A 17,222-nucleotide genomic window follows, 5' to 3' on the forward strand; every position below is an offset into this window, starting at 1 on the left:
GATGGGAGGAATGACATTGAGCCGACTCGTGCACCCGCTTTACTGATGGTTATCGAGTTCCTGAGCGCCATCTGTAGCTTGGTTGAGTGTAGCTTTGGTGACTGTGAGATGCTGCGCATGATTAGTTGGCTAGAGATGATGACACTTGGCGCAGCAAACTACCATACAAAGCATGCCGCATCAGTGATTACTGCAAGTAGTCCTGCTTCACGAGAAATGAATATGACATGCTTCTGTAGTGCAGTTCTGCCCTTCTCTTTCTTAATTTTTTTTTCTTTTCTGGCTAATTCGAAAATTCATTTTATCATTTGAGGGTCGAATTTTTTTGCAAAAACCATGCCCCTGGGGTCAAAGTTTTTATTGCAGTTTCCAGTAGTAAGAAATGATTTAAAACTCATGAATACAGCAAAAATTTATTGCAAGCAATATTTTGTCTCAGAAACGCTTTAGTCATACCAACAGTAAACACACAAATACGCTATGCAATAAGGATTGAGAAAAATGTATAGTAAAATTTATGGCTCCCTATTTGTTGTAACAAAAACAAGTTTCATCAGAAGAAGAAACGCATTAGAAACTATTCAAAAGAAGAAATCTTTTAGGATTCGCTGTGAGAAGAGGCACCGCGCGCAGCCATACGAAATCATGACTGCACGCACCCCAATGTATGTGAATACACAAACCACTACCGAAGAACCGCAACCGAAGACAAAGAAAAAGAAAACTTTGTATTTCTGAACTTTGACTGTGTAGGGCTGTTTTTAAGCTACCATAACTGCTAGAGCGGTGGCTGTAAAAAATGTTAGCATCTCCTCCACCCATACATTGAAGGTAGCAGACTGTGCACGCGTGACCACGTGAGCGACCACTTGGAGTTAAACAAGTCAAGTGTTGCACCGCCTGTGAGTGCAAACATGATTTCAAATGACTTTGGGCTACTCCATAGAGATGCTAGCACCTCTGAACAACTGGTGGTGTTGAATGATTTTCATGCTATAGCACAAACCCACAACGGGGGATTGGTCAAGAAGTACGTAGTACATTTAAAATAAATACGAAATGAAGAAACGCAAGACCATATAAGCTTTATCACATTGTGTAGCATGGGTGTGCGAGAGCACATGCATGCGCGCCAGTTTTCTTTATGCCAAAGATGCAGGAATGAAAATGGCAAACATATAGTATTTCATTAACCGCTTCACATAGATTCCAAAATGTGCGTTGGATCGTGAGCACTGCAGTGATCCACAAGGAGCAACACCTTGCAGTTCGAAGAAGCAAACTTGCGGTCCAATTTCGTTATCCAGCTCTTGAAGATTTCGGCCGTCATCCACGCTTTCTTGTTCGACTCATAGTCCACAGGCAGCGTCTTTATGCCTTTAAAACACTTCGGCTTGGCGGCTTTCCCGATCACAAGTAAGCGACATCGTTCCGTGCCAGTCATGTTTGCTGCGATCAGCACTGACACCCTCTCCTTGCTGCGTTTGCCCCCAGTACAGTCGTCGTCCTTGAATGTCAGGGTATTCTCTGGTAGAAGCCGATAGAAGAGTGCAGTTTCATCTGCATTGAAGATGTCTTCCGGTCTGTATTCGCCGAGATATTCACGCAGCTTTCCGTCCTTCCACGTGGCGCATGTTTCCTGGTTAACGGACGCTTTTTCACCACACACGCTCTTAAAGACCAGGCCATGGTGATCTTTAAAGCACGTCAGTAATCCATCTGACGAAACGAAGTCATCGATCCCCAACATTGTTGCAAGCGTTCGGGCTTTCATCGCAACGATGTCTCCGCTGAGAGGAAGTTTGTTGCTCCGGGCCTCCCTAATCCAAACCAGCAGAGCCTTCTCCAACTCTGGGTAAGCGCCAGTGCGCATTCGCTTCCGAGACGTCTTGAACTTGTCATTCTCAAATGCATTAATTATTGTGTGCTTGTTCTTGAGGTAATTTGAGAGCGTGTTCGGCTTGATCCCGTACTTCCGCGCTATGTCTTGTTTAGCGGCACCTCCCTTCTCAACTTCCTTCAAAACCTCGACTTTCGTTGTCAGCCACGGTTTGCCATGGCTATCAACTGTGCGACTATGTACAGTCAATTCCGAAGCGTAGGATCACCCGCGGAACAACCTAGCCAATGAGCTACACGCACAAGGGCCCACGACCAACACACACCACAGCACACGCCTCGACATACGCTGCACGCGCCGCACGCTGCAAGCCTAATCTCGCACAATCTCGCCACTGCCAGTATGCAGCGCTGCATGCACCTATGGCATCCGCGTGGCCTCCACGATCAGCTCCGGCGACGCGCGGCAGCCGCTTCGCCGCCGGAGCTGATCGTAGAGGCTACAGCAGCCGTAGCAATGAATAATCGCGCCGCTCCAAGAAGGGCGGCGTTGCGGACGGCTGCGGTGGCGATGACACCAATGCGGAACACGGAGCTGTTGCAGCACTTGAAAAAATTGCGCATTCTACCAAAGAATGACGGTCACCTCGAGGATCCCGGCTGAAAATTAACTTCCAATTAAACAATATTACTGGATGAGGACTTCGAATTATCGAGCGATTCCTTCCATAGGATTACATGCAAAACTGACAGGACCAGCACTTCACTTCTAATTAACCGAAAATTCCAATTAAGCAGCTTCGAATTATCGGGAGTCGACTGTATGTTGTAAAATGGCACTTAGTACAGAATTGCATAAAATACGTGGCACTAATGAATCCCTGTACAGTACCATTAAGCAAGAAATAAGAAAAATGGCAAAAGTGGAAGGTGTAGTCCAACTGAATTTTGCAAGAAATTACAGTATGCACAGGGGAAAAGAAAATTACTGGTTTTGGAATTTTAAGCCCCATGCTCTTTTCTACAGAGCGAAGGAATGTCAATTGGCTGGGATGTGTGGTTGAAGCTGGCACCTTTTGAATGGCCACTCAACTGCAGCATGCGAGAATAGATGCTCGGACGCTATAGATTTGCTGGAATGGACATGAACTCCATCGCTATGTCAAATACATGCTCCAAACTGGCGCACATGCTGTGCCACGTCATTGGTGAACTAGGAGTGGCACGACGATCAGCGACTGGGTTGCTATAGTCTGGCTTTAGATGGCGTGGTGGCATGTGCGGTATGGGGGAAGAGAGGGAAAGCTCTCGACTTGGCAAAACTCAGAACTCTGGAAAACAGTCAACAGCCTCTCTACCACAGCCGTGCAACAGCCACTGCTTGTGCTCCACCACTCCAGTACTATTTCAAAATTTTCGTGCCAATCCTGCCAAACCCTCACAAACGATTAATCGAACAGGTCTAATCAATTAAGTCGATTAAATGAAAGGTGGACATTGATGAAGATTAATCATTTTGCAGGATACATTTAATTGTTTAATCATTCATCAATATTACCAACCCTATTCAGGTGGCTGAGGTCCACTGCATAAGTTGTAATTCTGAAGGATTCGCCTTCTGTTGGGGATTTTTTTTTATGCTGCTCCTGGCTGCTTATGGCTGCTGCTGTCATTACCACCACCACATCTTCTCTATACATAATTTCCTGTTGCCCCATATGTGTCTCTACACTATTGTTGGCCTGCTGGTTGTGTTTGGAGTATTGAAGTATTGAATTCCTGTGACGTTATCTTTAATACTAATGCTGCAATATCTCTCTTTCAGAATCCAAAGTTTCATGATGATGAGGATCACTTAGATCAGGAAGACAAGTTCTATCTTCGGAGGCTAGATGCAGGCCTGTTTACCCTACAGCTGGTAGATTACATCATGCTGGACATCTGCAGCTCTGGACCACCATCTGTAAGTGTACTTTTCTTTTACAGTGAAGCTGTATATCTCTACCCCCCTATGCATTCGTCGTGTCTGTAGGCAAAAACTCAACCAATCACAGCGGGAGGCATGCGCTGCGTGCACCACTGGGTTCCTTGCAGCACCACCAGATGGCGCTCACATCCACGGCAGCAGCGACGCTGGCTGTGCAGGGGAAAGAAAAAAGAACCAGAAAGCTTGCCTTCACGCATAGTGTTAGATGCAGGCATTTCCCAGTAAAGATTGTGGTTGCATAAGCTGCAGTTAATCAGGAGTTGCAACTGTAACATACAAAGCAGGGAGTGACATAACTATGCTTTCGTATGTAAAAGAAGAACCTGCCTAGCAACTGGTTTCATTGAAGTTCTGATAGCACTATGGAAAGACCACGCTAGTTAAAACTCCAGAAGAGCAGCATGAACACGATGAGCGGCGACAGGAAAAAAAAAATTAAGTTATAGAGTTTTACGTGCCAATACCACGATCTGATTATGAGGCACACCGTAGTGGGGGACTCGGGAAATTTCGACCACCTCGGGTTCTTTAACGTACACCTAAATCTAAGTACACAGGTGTTTTCACATTTCACCCCCATCGAAATGTGGCTGCCGTGGCCGGAATTCAGTCCCACGACCCCGTGCTTAGCAGCCCAACACCATAGAGCGGCTACGGGAACAGTATTGTCAATATGCACAACGATGTCGTGCTCTGGCTAAGCAGGACGCAGCGGTTCATGCCCAAAGTGAGTCACACACAGTTAGGACGCCTGAAGAGCAGTGCGAATGCGATGAGCAACTAAAGGAACAGCAACGTCAATATGCACAACGGCGTCATGCTCAGGCTCGGCAGGACCCAGTTCAAGGCTATATCACATTGGTCTATCGGATCAGGTGATACCACAGCTTTGCTGGACAACCACCTTCACAACGTGGATTGGAGCCCATTTTTGTTTTTCTTATCCGTGAATATTTGAAAGTTTGAAAGTGAAGCTTTCTTTGCCTCTTCACCCCACTTTGCGGGTGCTGGCTGCTGCTGTCTTGCCAAGTAGACAAAGGCTCATTAACCACTACCTTCTACAACAACACCCGCATCCGACAGTTACAATACAACACCACCTGCCAGGCCACTGCCCACTACCCATATAGTGTGCGGCCCGGAGCATCCAGTGGCAAGAACTTTAGAAGTTTGAAACAGTGAATTAAAAAAGATGGTCAGCAGTAGAAGCAGCCGAACATGGAAGTCAGCTGCAACACTGGAAACTTAGACGTGTCAATCCTCCCATTCAGCATCTAGTCTTCACACTTGTTCATGCTTGCATTCTTGCATTGTTAGAGATATTGAGTGTGGATCCACTGCTGATTGCCAATTTCCAGCAAGTGTGTCAGTGGAAGTGAAAGTGTTGTCATTTTAATATAGAAGAACGGGAATTCCATGCATCTTGCAATCAGCGTGGTGAAGTTGTTGCTGCCACCCAACACAGGAGCCAAGATCATCCTCGCAGTTGGTGTGTGTGGCGGGTGTATTGCACGAGTGAAGTGTGGGGGACTTGGACGTTGCATTTACTGTTTTTTTCGTCAATCTGTTGGCAAAGAGCCCTCTTTTCTTTTTCACTTTGAATTGTATTTTTGCAATATATTTTTGGGTTTTGTAAGCAGTCTGCACACTCCTTAGGCTCCATCAACACATCTACGAGATATGAAAAGCCATCACTCTTAGTAAAGTCTTGTTCTTTACTGTCTAGATGACAAGCTGTATGCACCTAATTATATGTTTGTGACTCAAGTTTTACCTTTTCCCATAGCTTGAAAACCTAGTGTTGCAGTATGAGAATGTGCATTGAAAAACTAGAAAAAGGAAGTGATGCATCCAGCACTGCTTACCAGGCTCCTGGATTCGCTTCTTTTATTACGGCATTTGTGTTAGAGAACTGTTGTTCTGTGTATAACTGAGGCCCTTGCTACACTTAAACATGCACAGTAGCTATATTATTTTATTTTATTTTATTTATTTATTTATTTATTTTTATTCATACTGTCAGCACTTGCCAAGACAGAAGTTGCAGTTACATTGTTGTCGTGTACAAACTAAACATAGTACATGTTCAAGCAATTCAATAAAATATAACCAGGACAGGAAGGCACAACATATAAACAAATACAAAAAGAATAATTCGAGTTACAATTAATAAGTATATCACTGTATAGGTCAATAAAAATAATTGAGGAATTTTGAAAAAGACAAGTGATGCCCCACACAACTGCAAACGACAAACAGCCAACAACTTTAAAATGTATTTTCAACCCTTTAAAAATAATTGGTAACAGCCTTTTCAAAAGTTTGTAAATCAGGGCATTCTACTATCTCTCGTGGCAAGTTGTTCCAATTGTCTATGCGTTGAACCAAGAACGAATGTTTGAATGATTCTATTATATAATTATGTGTTTAATATGTTTTGAATGCTTTGTTGTAGGGTTAGCAGGATTCTGTAGTGTGATGTGTTTTTCTAAGTTTACTCAATAGTCCCCACTTAATACGTGAAAAGAGAATGTCAGCCGGTTAAGCTGCATATTCTGCTTGACAGTCATGAGGCCAGCTCTACTAAGTTGGGTGACGGACTGGATTGTAGTGTTTGCGTTAAAGATAAACCTTAAGGCCTTATTTTGTACGCACTCACATTTTAGTGCATTTTGTTGAGTGTACGGTTCCCAAACATGACTTGTATTAGTCAGTACAGGAAGTACAGTTATTTTGTAGGCCATTGTTTTTACCTCTGGGGTGGTGTCAAGAAGTTTTTGTCATAATGACCAACGTTTACTCATGGCCTTACTACAAATGTTTGCAACATGTGCCGACCAGTTCACGTCATGTGTGAGATGAATCCCTAGGTATTTAGATTCCTTAACCTGAGCTAATTCTGTGCCATTGATGCTGTAAGGGAAAATTAACAGATTTTTTTTTTTTTGCGCGCCATACGCATACAAACAGTTTTTGATGCGTTCAGCTCCATTTGTCACTCCTCACACCAGAAACTGACTTTGTGTAAGGTTACTAAGTTCTTGCTGGTCATTAAGGGTGCATATCTTAGCATACACAATGGTGTCATCTGCATAATGTTCGATGGCTATTTGTGGTGAAAAACTTATGCCCCTATCGCTAATATAAATGGAGAAAAGTAAAGGGCTTATAACAGATCCTTGCAGCACACCCAGTTGAACTGATTTATTGGTACTGCAAACAGATATATATTAATGAAATAAATTGTTCCCTTTCTGACAAATATGCCTCTATCCATTTGAATAGCTGATTATTACCTAAAAAATGAGACAGCTTCATAAGCAGCTTTTTGTGGGATATTGAATGCTTTGCGGAAATCGATAAAGGTAATAGCTGCCGTATTTATTCAAATCTAGGCCAATAGTTTTTTTCCAAGATAATCATATACCAAACGCGGTCGGCTTAGATTCAAGGATTTTAAAAAACATGGCAGTTAGTAATTGAAAATGATAAATATGGTGCATAGCTAGCGCCATCTAGAAAATTCAGTATCGCAGCCGCTACTAGCTGCTCCAGTAGCCAACTGAAGTACACGAGCGACATCACTATTTTGGCCTGTGTCGTATCGGCATGCATTATCGTAATGGCACCAAGCAAGCGATGCCACTATAGTGCCACTTTCAAACGAAAAGTTGTTCGAGCCGGGCAGGACTTCAGCATCAATGAGAAAAACGACCGTCATTACAGGGGGCAATGGGAGACACTTCTTGCGTGTGCTGCAACGAGGAGATGGTGGGCCTGACGGGCTGCCCAGGCGGCGCTACGGAAATGCCTGTCAACAGAGCCCTCTATGTTGCATTTATAGGTTTCGGGTAGTACAATACGCAATGCCCTGTTGGTGAATGCATGGCGACACAGTATATCTGCTCGTCTCAGCTTCGCTGCAGTAGAAATATTGGAGAATTTTGTGCATGGGAGGGATTGTAGCACGCCTTCCGTTGCCAAGGAAGCAAAGCACTGTGCCGAATGCGTGCACTGCACACGAGAAGTTGCAGACGCTGTTTCGGTGCGCTTCCGCTTTCAATACGTGTGCTGCTCAAGTCGCACGATGCCAAGCTGCAACAGCAGGTTGCTGCAATGTGTCTATTTGCTTAAGCATGTGCACCAACTCAGAACTGTGGCCCAATAACAGTGCAATAACAACAATAACTAACGAAACTAATATAATAATCTGCTGGTGTTAGCACCGTGACTCAGCATGAGTGGCTCTGGTATGTGTTGACGCTGAGACTGCCGGCCACATGCATGCTTATACCACAAAAGCGCATTTCAAAACATGTCAATCAGTAAATACTGTGATTGAGTGTCTGTATCTTTAGCACTGGCTGACGTACAGTAGCTCTTTTCTTTCAGAGTAAGAACAATGCAGCAGCAGCAACAGTTTTGTTTGTTGTCATTAATTTGTTTACGGTAACATATAATGTCACAAAGGCAGTTTTTAAACATCACATTTCATGTACAGTTCCCTACCTTATTGCCGCAACTGACTGAGTCCATCCCATCCCCCCCCCTCTCTCTTTTTTTTTTTCCTTTTTTTTTTTTTTTTTTTTTTTTTTTTTTTTTTTTTTTTGCTTGATGTCTTAGCAACGCGTTCTGAAACAGTTTCAACCGGTCTATATGAACTTCCGCTTAATTAGATGTGCTGCTTTACCATAAGAAGTTGCTTTAGGTCCTGTAAATTCCTGTGTGCAGCAGTTTTCTAATAAAAAGATATCATCCGCATGCACCTGTAGAGACGACTGCATTTTTCATGGTTAAGCTAAAATTAAGTTATAATTTTTTATGGCTAAGCAGTCTCAACGAGATAATCCACAGACTACTCACATCAAGCGCAGACGCTTTTTCCGATAGCTGAACACCAAAATAAAACACGAAATGAACCCTGAGCACACACACAAAGCAAACGTGACCGGCTGTATACAGCCCGCTGACAGCGTAACTTAATGCGGAAAGCTGCAACTTGTATACTACCCAGCCAATTTTGTCTCACGCGAACAAGTTGTCGCACAGTGTGTTGAAAATTCCAGCATGTCAGGCCCACGACCCTCATGACAATTCGCCACGCATCAAAAACGGTGGTGACGATGCTTGGGGACAGGGCACTGCTCGGTGCAGTCTGGCGTATACTCGCCGGGTCCGCACGCCTTCAGCATGTGGACCCGGTGTTTTATTGTCGGTGTTTTTATCGGACAAAAAGTGCCCGCACTCCATGACCTGTGCTGCATTCGGTAGCGCACAACGCCCTACGTACATGTCGAATACTTGTTGAGTGCAAGAACTATGCACAAAACGAGCGAGACTCGTGTTACTGTATGGGACGGTGTATTTTCCGTGCTACCCAGCCAACTTCATTGACCACTGCCAGATCGCGCCATGGTGCATTTAAAACTCCAGTGCGTCAGCCCCATAGCGATAAGGAAAATAAGCACACGACAACAGAGAGGAGCTGTTCTCTGAGATCGCGCCGCGTTTCGATGCGTGCGAGCCATGCCGCACTGTCTGCGCAATCATGGGCACGCATGTTTCTAATAAATAAATGCCGTTTTCATTTTGTGAACGCTATCCTTACTTTCTTGTTCGGCCTACATTCGAGGTAAGTTTTTTTTATTTTTTCTGGCTTCGGACATTCGGGGGTTGGCTTAGAATAGGCCAGCCTAGATTCAAGTAAATGCAGTATTTGACCCTTTCCATCAATACATTCACCGGTTTCATGTGTAACTTTGGTGAGAATAGTGACTGTTGAGTACCTTCGTCGGAAACCATGCTGATTTTTACCGAAAATGTTGTTTTCTTCCACAAATTTAATTAGGTGGGTAGTTAAAATGTGCTCCAGCATTTTGCAACCTGTACTTGTCAGAGAGATCGGCCAATAATTAGTGACATCGTGTTTGGAACCCTGTTTGTGGATTGGTACTATTTCAGCCCGCCTCCAGTCTCTCGGAACATCTCCGGATTCTATAAATTTAGCATAGATATCCAAAAGAAAGAAAGGAGCACTTGGCGTATTGCTTTAAAGAAGCGTTAGAAATTTGATCAGGGCCAGGGCATTTTTTCTCATCTAGTTTAAGGAGCAGGTTCAGAATGCCGTCTTGTCTAATAGCCCGCACATATCAAATACATCAAACAAGCATCAAGTCACCATTTCTAACTTCTTTATTCTTCTCCTCTACTTCTCGACTCCCTGTGATGTTCTCCGACTTTCTTTTCAACACGCTTCGCTCCCCCCACCCCCACCTTTCTTTCTTCATCCCTCCTGGCATGGTATTTAAAGCACATTCTCTATGGAAGTTGATTCTTCATTTTCATCCACGCCAATATACCCGACAGTATTTAAGTTACCTTGCTGACTTGCGGTTTTACAACACAATAAGGTCTTTTATAGACAGAGCCAGTGTTTGATAGTCCTTTTCTCACGAGAACCAAGCCTCCTACATTCAAAGCACAAGGTCGCAGGATCAAATCCCGGCCATGGTGGCTGCATTTCGATGGGGGCGAAATGCGAGAACACCCGTCTACTTAAATTTAGGTGCACGTTAAAGAACCCCAGGTGGTCCAAATTATTCCGTAGGCCCCCATTACAGCGTGCCTCATAATCAGATTGTGGTTTTGTCATGTAAAACCCCATTATTTAATTTTTTCCTACCTCCAGCACTGGTAACATTGTGTTTGGCTTTTTATTAAAGTTTCTTGTCATTCTTTTGTGGTAGTTCGCTTGGCAGTCTCCTGCCCTTGTTTCTGTAAGCAGCAACCATCTTGTCGACTCCCAAGGATACATCAGCAAGAAGATAAGTTTGTTTGCCACTTGCAACAAAAAGTGGTGTACATCCTAGACCAGTTCTGTGTGATCGGTTATGATGAGAAACCGCTGCTTCAAGGCAGCACTTGCATCCTCCTGGGAAACTTGGGTACATACTGATGTATTGCTTCAAGCTCCTGATAGTTTGTTCCGCCCATTCATTAGCTGCTGGATGGTACGAGGCATTGAATCTCGGTGTTACCCCACGTCGTTCTGCCCATTCCTGCAGTTTATGGCTTCGATAGGCTGGACCATTATCCGACACCAAAACTTTCACGTTGTCAAACATTTTCCACTTGGGCAATGAGATCACGCTGTTGGCATCCTCTCTTCCTGGCTTTGCTGCTACCATCCTTTTTGCACTCCTTTACGCACACAAGAAATGCTTGCATTTTCTTCACACCTTCTGACTTCTTACGGAGCTCGGCAAAGTCTAAGTGGACAACTTCCAATGGTGTCCCTGAATGGTTCGGCAATGTCATTTGTTGGGTTGGTTGTTTGAATTTCATCTTATTCAGTTTAATATAAAGGTTATAAACAAGGATAAGGTGCTTCAGAAAGGCTGGCCAACATTTCGATAGGAGAACCTATCTTTCTCCAAGATGAAGATACTGCAGAAGCTCATTAATTTGAATTCCGCAGGAATGCTACGAAAATTCTAATTATACAAAATTGGAACTAATGAAAGTCGGAGAAAAAAAATTGCTCGGTTAAGGCGCGTACATAATCCGACATAGCGTGAGAGCGTGCGCGCACACATACTATGTTACGTTAGCGAGAACAACATCTATAGTTCGAAGCACTGGCGCAGCCATCGCAACCGGACGCGGCCAACGCGGCCCGACGTAGTGATCGCTCTTGCTCCATCTGCGCGTTCGTCGCGCCGACTGCGCCGACCCACAAGGCATGGTGCGGAAAAAAAAGGTGCCCACGCCACTTCGCCGATGGTCGCAGGCAGCCGTTCAAAGCAGTGCGCGTGTTGGGGATCGTCCTGCGCATGTTCCGAAGAGAACAGCTGACAAATTGGACGTCGAAGTTTCCAGGGCACAGCATTTCGGCTGGTGCAGCGTAAGCGCCGTAGCGTGACTGGCCTCACGCGACGCGCGCCGACGCTCGCCGCAGGAATAAGAGCTGCACTCTAAAATGCACTCTCAAAACGCATCACAACCTGCTGAGTATTTGCATAGGTGGCATCCAAACACATATCCCAGCGATGCTTTCCTTTGAGTAATAGCCACAAATCTCAAAGGCTATGCTTTTTGGTACTGTGAGCGCCGATAAACGTCACGGCCACCGTGTTATAGATATTACTTGGTGCCGCCTCTCGGCAGAACACCTCGTAGATAAAGAGCATAGCCTCCAAGATGTGACATTGAAAAAAGAAAGAAAAAAAGACGCAGTTTCGCCTGATAGGCGAAGCATCGATTGCGATAGCAAATTAGCAGAGAGCAGTATGAAGTAAGGATAACACTTTTATCAGCCGTATCAACTTGTAAACGTTCGCTTGCTATCTAAAATACTAAGCATGGTGTCAGTGCATGCAGCAAACATGAACACATCACACCCGATTACTACGAACACTCGCTGTCAAAATGCTGGCGTGAGGAAATGCGGCAACAGCAGCGAGCGAAGTGACATTGGTGCAGTCTATCGCTTCAACGTAAAGTGAGCACCGAGAACACGCAGCACGCAACGCTACGAACCGCCGACGCAACTAGGTTCTGCCCCACAGTGGTAGAATAGCACCATGCTCTGCCCCCAACGCAGATCGCTTTCAAGATACGGCCATGCAACCGCGTGCAGCCGCCACATGCACAGTTGGAGCCGGAGAGAACGCCCCCCCTCCCCCTCCCTGGCGCCTCGCAACGTTGAGTGACTCGCGCGCAAGAGAAGACGCCGCGCTTCCTTTTCGCATTCGCCTCTGGCGCAGGCGAGATTGAGCCGCGATCATCGGCTCCCTCGGTTCCCCTCGCACGCTTCTACTAGCACATACAGCGGGGTGTGGGGCGATGGGGACGCCGATGGCAGAAATGCACTTGGAATGCCGATATAATTGCTATCGCAATTAATAAATAAATAATACACACAGCGCCGCATTCACGTTTTTATCTTGAAGGTCTTGAGAGAGGCAGAGAACCAACCTGCAACAGACGGCCACAGATGGAAAGAGCAAAGCTGCGCGGCGACGTCGTCGCCAACATGCTCCTGTGCACCAGCATTTCCTCGTCTACGATGGCGCGGAATTCAAATTATCGGTGGCAGTGCGGATTTCAGTGTGAATTAGCAGGATGTGTTACATTGTTAGAGGGACCGTGGCAACTACTTCGAATTATCTAAAATTTCTAATTAACAAGTTGTGAATTAACTAGCTTTTACTGGAGGTCCTTCTTTCAAAACATTGGCCAGACTTTGAGGCACCTTATCCCTGTTTATAACCTTTAGTCCCATTCTTGATTAGGGATTACCTTATTCAGTTGACATACATGACATGATTGCACATACATCTTCGCGTCTCGTTTCGTGTGAGGCTATGTCAATCGCTTCGTGAGCTTCATGTAGGTTCTCCAAAACCCGTCATGTCCAGCTGAATGAGAGCTATTATGATAGAGATCCAAGATTTTTTATATAAGGGTGGGAGGCACTGCAACTTTCCCTGTCGCTGTGTGCTGGAGTGCTTCTGTTCCTTCCCAAACTTTCGCGGCGTTTATTGCTTCTTGGTGAACTGAAAGAGGCGTGACAACCAACCTCGACATAGCATCAGCATCTTTCATTGAAGCTCCCGGGCGGTGACTCACTTCAAAGTCAAACTGCTGAAGCTCCTTCCTTTAAGTTCCTTTAAGTTCTACCAACTTAAAAAGGTGTGTCTGTGCTTCGTAATCAGTATAGAGCTTGAATTTTGTTTCTTCTAAGTAGGAGTGGAAATACATTAGAGCCTCGTTGATACGTTCCCATTACGTACGTTTTCCCAGTGCCAATGTTTGCAATCGAGAACACAAGAAATTACCCTGTAGAGTTACACTAATTTCTTACCGGTTCATACGTTCCCGGAAAACACAATTTTTTGGCACGAACATTCATTACGTCGTCAAACTGGAATCGTATGATACGTTTTCAAGCCACTAGATCCCATGTAAACAAGAAAATGGGTGAGGCGCACGCGGTTAAGAACAGTATATAGCTGTTCTTGATCAGTATATAGCAGTATATAGCCCTCTGTGGCAGCTTCACCGCAATACTCATCCATCCGTCTCGCATAAAAACGCCGGCGCACACTCAGTTTCTCATTTCAGTACCAGCAAACCTTCTCTCGGGTTGTCACATGCGGCATTCACAGCTATCACTGCCAATCCTATCGCAATAAGCATCTTCGCCCATCTGTTCCACAGTATGTGGTGCCGCCAGAAGCGTAGCGCATGCTTTTAATAGGCGATAACCGAAACACGACGCCATTTCCTGCCACAGTCTGCAATCATATACGTTTTCTGGCAGATAGATCCCGTGTGAACAAGAAAAGGCGTGAGGCGTGCGCGATCGAGAACAGTATATAGCCGCCCGTCACACGTGAAAATGACGGCGGGCACAGTTTCTTATTCTGGTACCAGCAAATCTCCGCCCTGGTCATAGCACGGCGCATTCACACCTGTCGCCGCCAAACCCACTGCAATAAGCATCTTCACCTATCTGTTTTACTGCACATGATGTGTAGTGCCACTGGTAGCGCACTGCAAGCTTTTAGTAGGTGATAATCCTAACACGCTGCCATTCCCTGCTGCTGGCAGCACGATGTGCGCATCACGTTTCACCTTCGGCTGCATCACGCAATACACCATGCAATACAAAAACAATAAAATGCGTCTCAGGCTGCTGGAGCCCCACCAGTTCGATGCACGTCGGCGTCTCGTGCCGCAATGATCCACGCGATGCTTCGCATTATGTAAATGTCAACAATAGTTGAGTCTGTCAAATTTTTTTTTAGTTACTTCGGATCATGCATTTTCCCAGCTAGTATGTTTTTTCTCGTGGTTTTTATTTCAAAACATTTGAACGAGGTTCTACTCTACTGAATATCCTTTAGAACATAAAGAGCTCCTTTCACAATTGTTGTGTATTTTACTTCCATCTTGGTGAAAGTGTAACTGTAGTAACCCAACACGCAAAGCTGTTGATTGGTTGCTTGGGTAGAGTCTTGCTGATACAGAATTCCTCCCATTCCATAATGCAACACATCTGTATTTTGTGCATATGGAAGCGAAAAGCCGGGAAGGCAAAGCACAGGGTCAGATGAAATTTGTACCAGCACTTAGTACGCGCAATCGCATCCTTCTGTCCACCGAAACGGTACATCTTTTTGCATCAACCTTGTTAAGCACTGTGTCTTCTTAGCAGTCTCGAATAAGTGCTGTGTAATGGCCAGCTACTCCCAAAAATATGCGAAGCGAATGGACGTCAGATGGTTTCACAAGCTCAGCGATGTGCGTCACAGACTCTTTCGTATTCTTAGTAGTACACGACCCAAAAAAGTGAGTTTGTATTTGAAGAGCTCGCTCTTCTTGAAGTCAAGAGCTTACCTTTAGTTTACCTTTACAGGGTGTCTACCAACCGGGAAAACCGGGAATTCTCAGGGATTTTTAGTAGTCTGGAAAAACTCAAGGAAAACTCAGGGAATTTGTGCCTCTATCAGGGAAAATGAGCTGTAATTTAATTGAAAGGGTCGAAAGTCACGGTAATGCTGCCTCGAGTAACAGACAGGAATTGTAATGAATTGTCGGATGCCCTGTCATCGGCTAAAGGAGTTGCCAGTGTACGGTCGACGACCGACTTTCCGGATTCCCGATAATTTGGATGGCTTCGCGGCACCACCATGTACCCCATAGAGTCAGTGTATTGGAACGTCTGAAACTTAGGACGCAAAAACCCTTCGCTGTCCAATTTTCCGGACTTTTTGCCGTGACCGCAGGTCCGAAACGGCATTAATCAAAGCCACCACCGCTGCCATTTTGATTGCCTCGCCACCTCGAATCGGCGCTCTCACACATAGATCCGCTGGCAGCCGTAGCCACCACTGTGGCAATGCTAGACGTAGCTGCTTCGACGTTCGCTATTGAGCTTCTTGCCGTTGAGTGCCATGTTCTTCTGTGAATGAATTCGCTGCTGTCAGCAGTGGCACTGACTCCGCCTTTGAGTTCCTCGCGATTGGCTTAGAAGCTAGGAAAGCACGATGCGTTGCATAATGCCAGTTCCCGAAAGTCAGCTTCGCCTCTGTAAAGAAATGGTGCTTGGTGAAGCATACACAAAAGTATTACAATGAAGCATAACAAAAGTGGGAAGGGGCTATAGCCACGGGACGCAGTATGTATTCCTTAATTACACACGCGTGTACCCGGAATCTCCTGTCACAGTATGAGAACCGATATGCCTAATATGTGTACCGACAGGCCTTCAGAGCGTTTTCGCATGTGCCTGAGGCGGTTTGAGCCCTTAAAGGCAGTAAATGACATGAATTTTTTTTTTTTTCCAACTGGCCGATTTTTCAGATGTTATCGCGGCCCCTAGGGTGTTCGAAAAATCGTACGTGGACTGTGCAACTGACCAGGAAGATGCTTCAAATGGTCCGTGGGGTGAACGAGTGGCGGAATGAGGACAAGAACAGAAAGGACCTACGCATTGAGGATTGAACGGGAAAGGAAGCGTGCTGCCACTGTTTTGAAGGAGCTTGAGCTCAAAAAGCGAAGTGTTGGCTGAAGCTGAGATGCAGGTGTCCCCCCTCTTCCAAACCAAAATAAACTCTTTAAAGCAGTGAAACACAACACTGAGGCGTCGTGCTCGGGCTGAGAGTATGTCAGGACAATTGAGGTTGACTTACAAGCTGTTGAGAGAGAATCTCATTTATGACAAATTTAAGGCCTCATATTACTGAGCTTGCTATAATTTGATAGAAATAGTTAATATTCGAAAATATTTGCTTCTGTATCCATCTCCTTTTTATTTGTATTTGAGAATCTCCGACTCGATTTGCAATTTTTTTTTTAAACATTTTATTTGCTGTGCATTTTACTAACCCCTCCCTTCTATTCTCTTTTTGAATAACATAAATACTATTCCTTAGTATTCAAATTGGATTAAGTCCTTTTTTAATTTTTTTCATATATGCTTACTAAAGAGTGGCAGCATCGGGCGATATGGTTTCAGCCCGCCTTGACGTAAAACATAGCTCTGCATCACTCAAGGAATTTCGCAAAGACACTCAGGGAAAACCTGGAAAACTCAGGGAACTTGGAGATGTCAACTTGGTAGACACCCTGCTTTAGCAAGTTTACCTTTAGCATGGCTTCAGACAAGGCTTTGAGAACATGCGCAAGGTGGTCTTCATGTAGTTGCTTGCTCTTAGAGTATACAGTGATGTCTACATATACATTGCAGAAGTGATTAATAAAGGGGTTCAGAACTGTATTCATAATCTTCTAAAACCAGCTGGGCCGAGTTTTTCGAGCCAAATGGAAGACGACTATACTCATAAATGTCAAATGGAGTCTCAAAGGTAGTGTATTGCTTGGTGTCTTC

At 44.9% G+C, this 17,222-nt stretch overlaps 2 protein-coding genes across 2 annotated transcripts in view; one reads left to right on the forward strand and one right to left on the reverse strand.

Annotated features, from left to right (window-relative positions):
- Nucleotides 1–17,222, forward strand: part of LOC126547065 (beta-catenin-like protein 1) — a 156,746-nt gene that overhangs the window by 130,545 nt on the left and 8,979 nt on the right. The window contains exon 15 of the mRNA XM_050194912.2: nt 3,665–3,802. Coding sequence (XP_050050869.1) covers nt 3,665–3,802 — 138 coding nt within the window. The remainder of the gene's footprint in view (nt 1–3,664; nt 3,803–17,222) is intronic.
- On the reverse strand, nt 5–2,080 carry LOC140215461 (tigger transposable element-derived protein 4-like; the record flags this gene model as incomplete). Its single annotated transcript, XM_072286005.1, has 1 exon — nt 5–2,080. A coding segment is annotated over one exon (882 nt), but the record flags the coding sequence as incomplete, so codon positions are not given.

Source organism: Dermacentor andersoni, chromosome 1 (assembly GCF_023375885.2).
Source record: "Dermacentor andersoni chromosome 1, qqDerAnde1_hic_scaffold, whole genome shotgun sequence".
NCBI classification, from domain to species: domain Eukaryota; kingdom Metazoa; phylum Arthropoda; class Arachnida; order Ixodida; family Ixodidae; genus Dermacentor; species Dermacentor andersoni.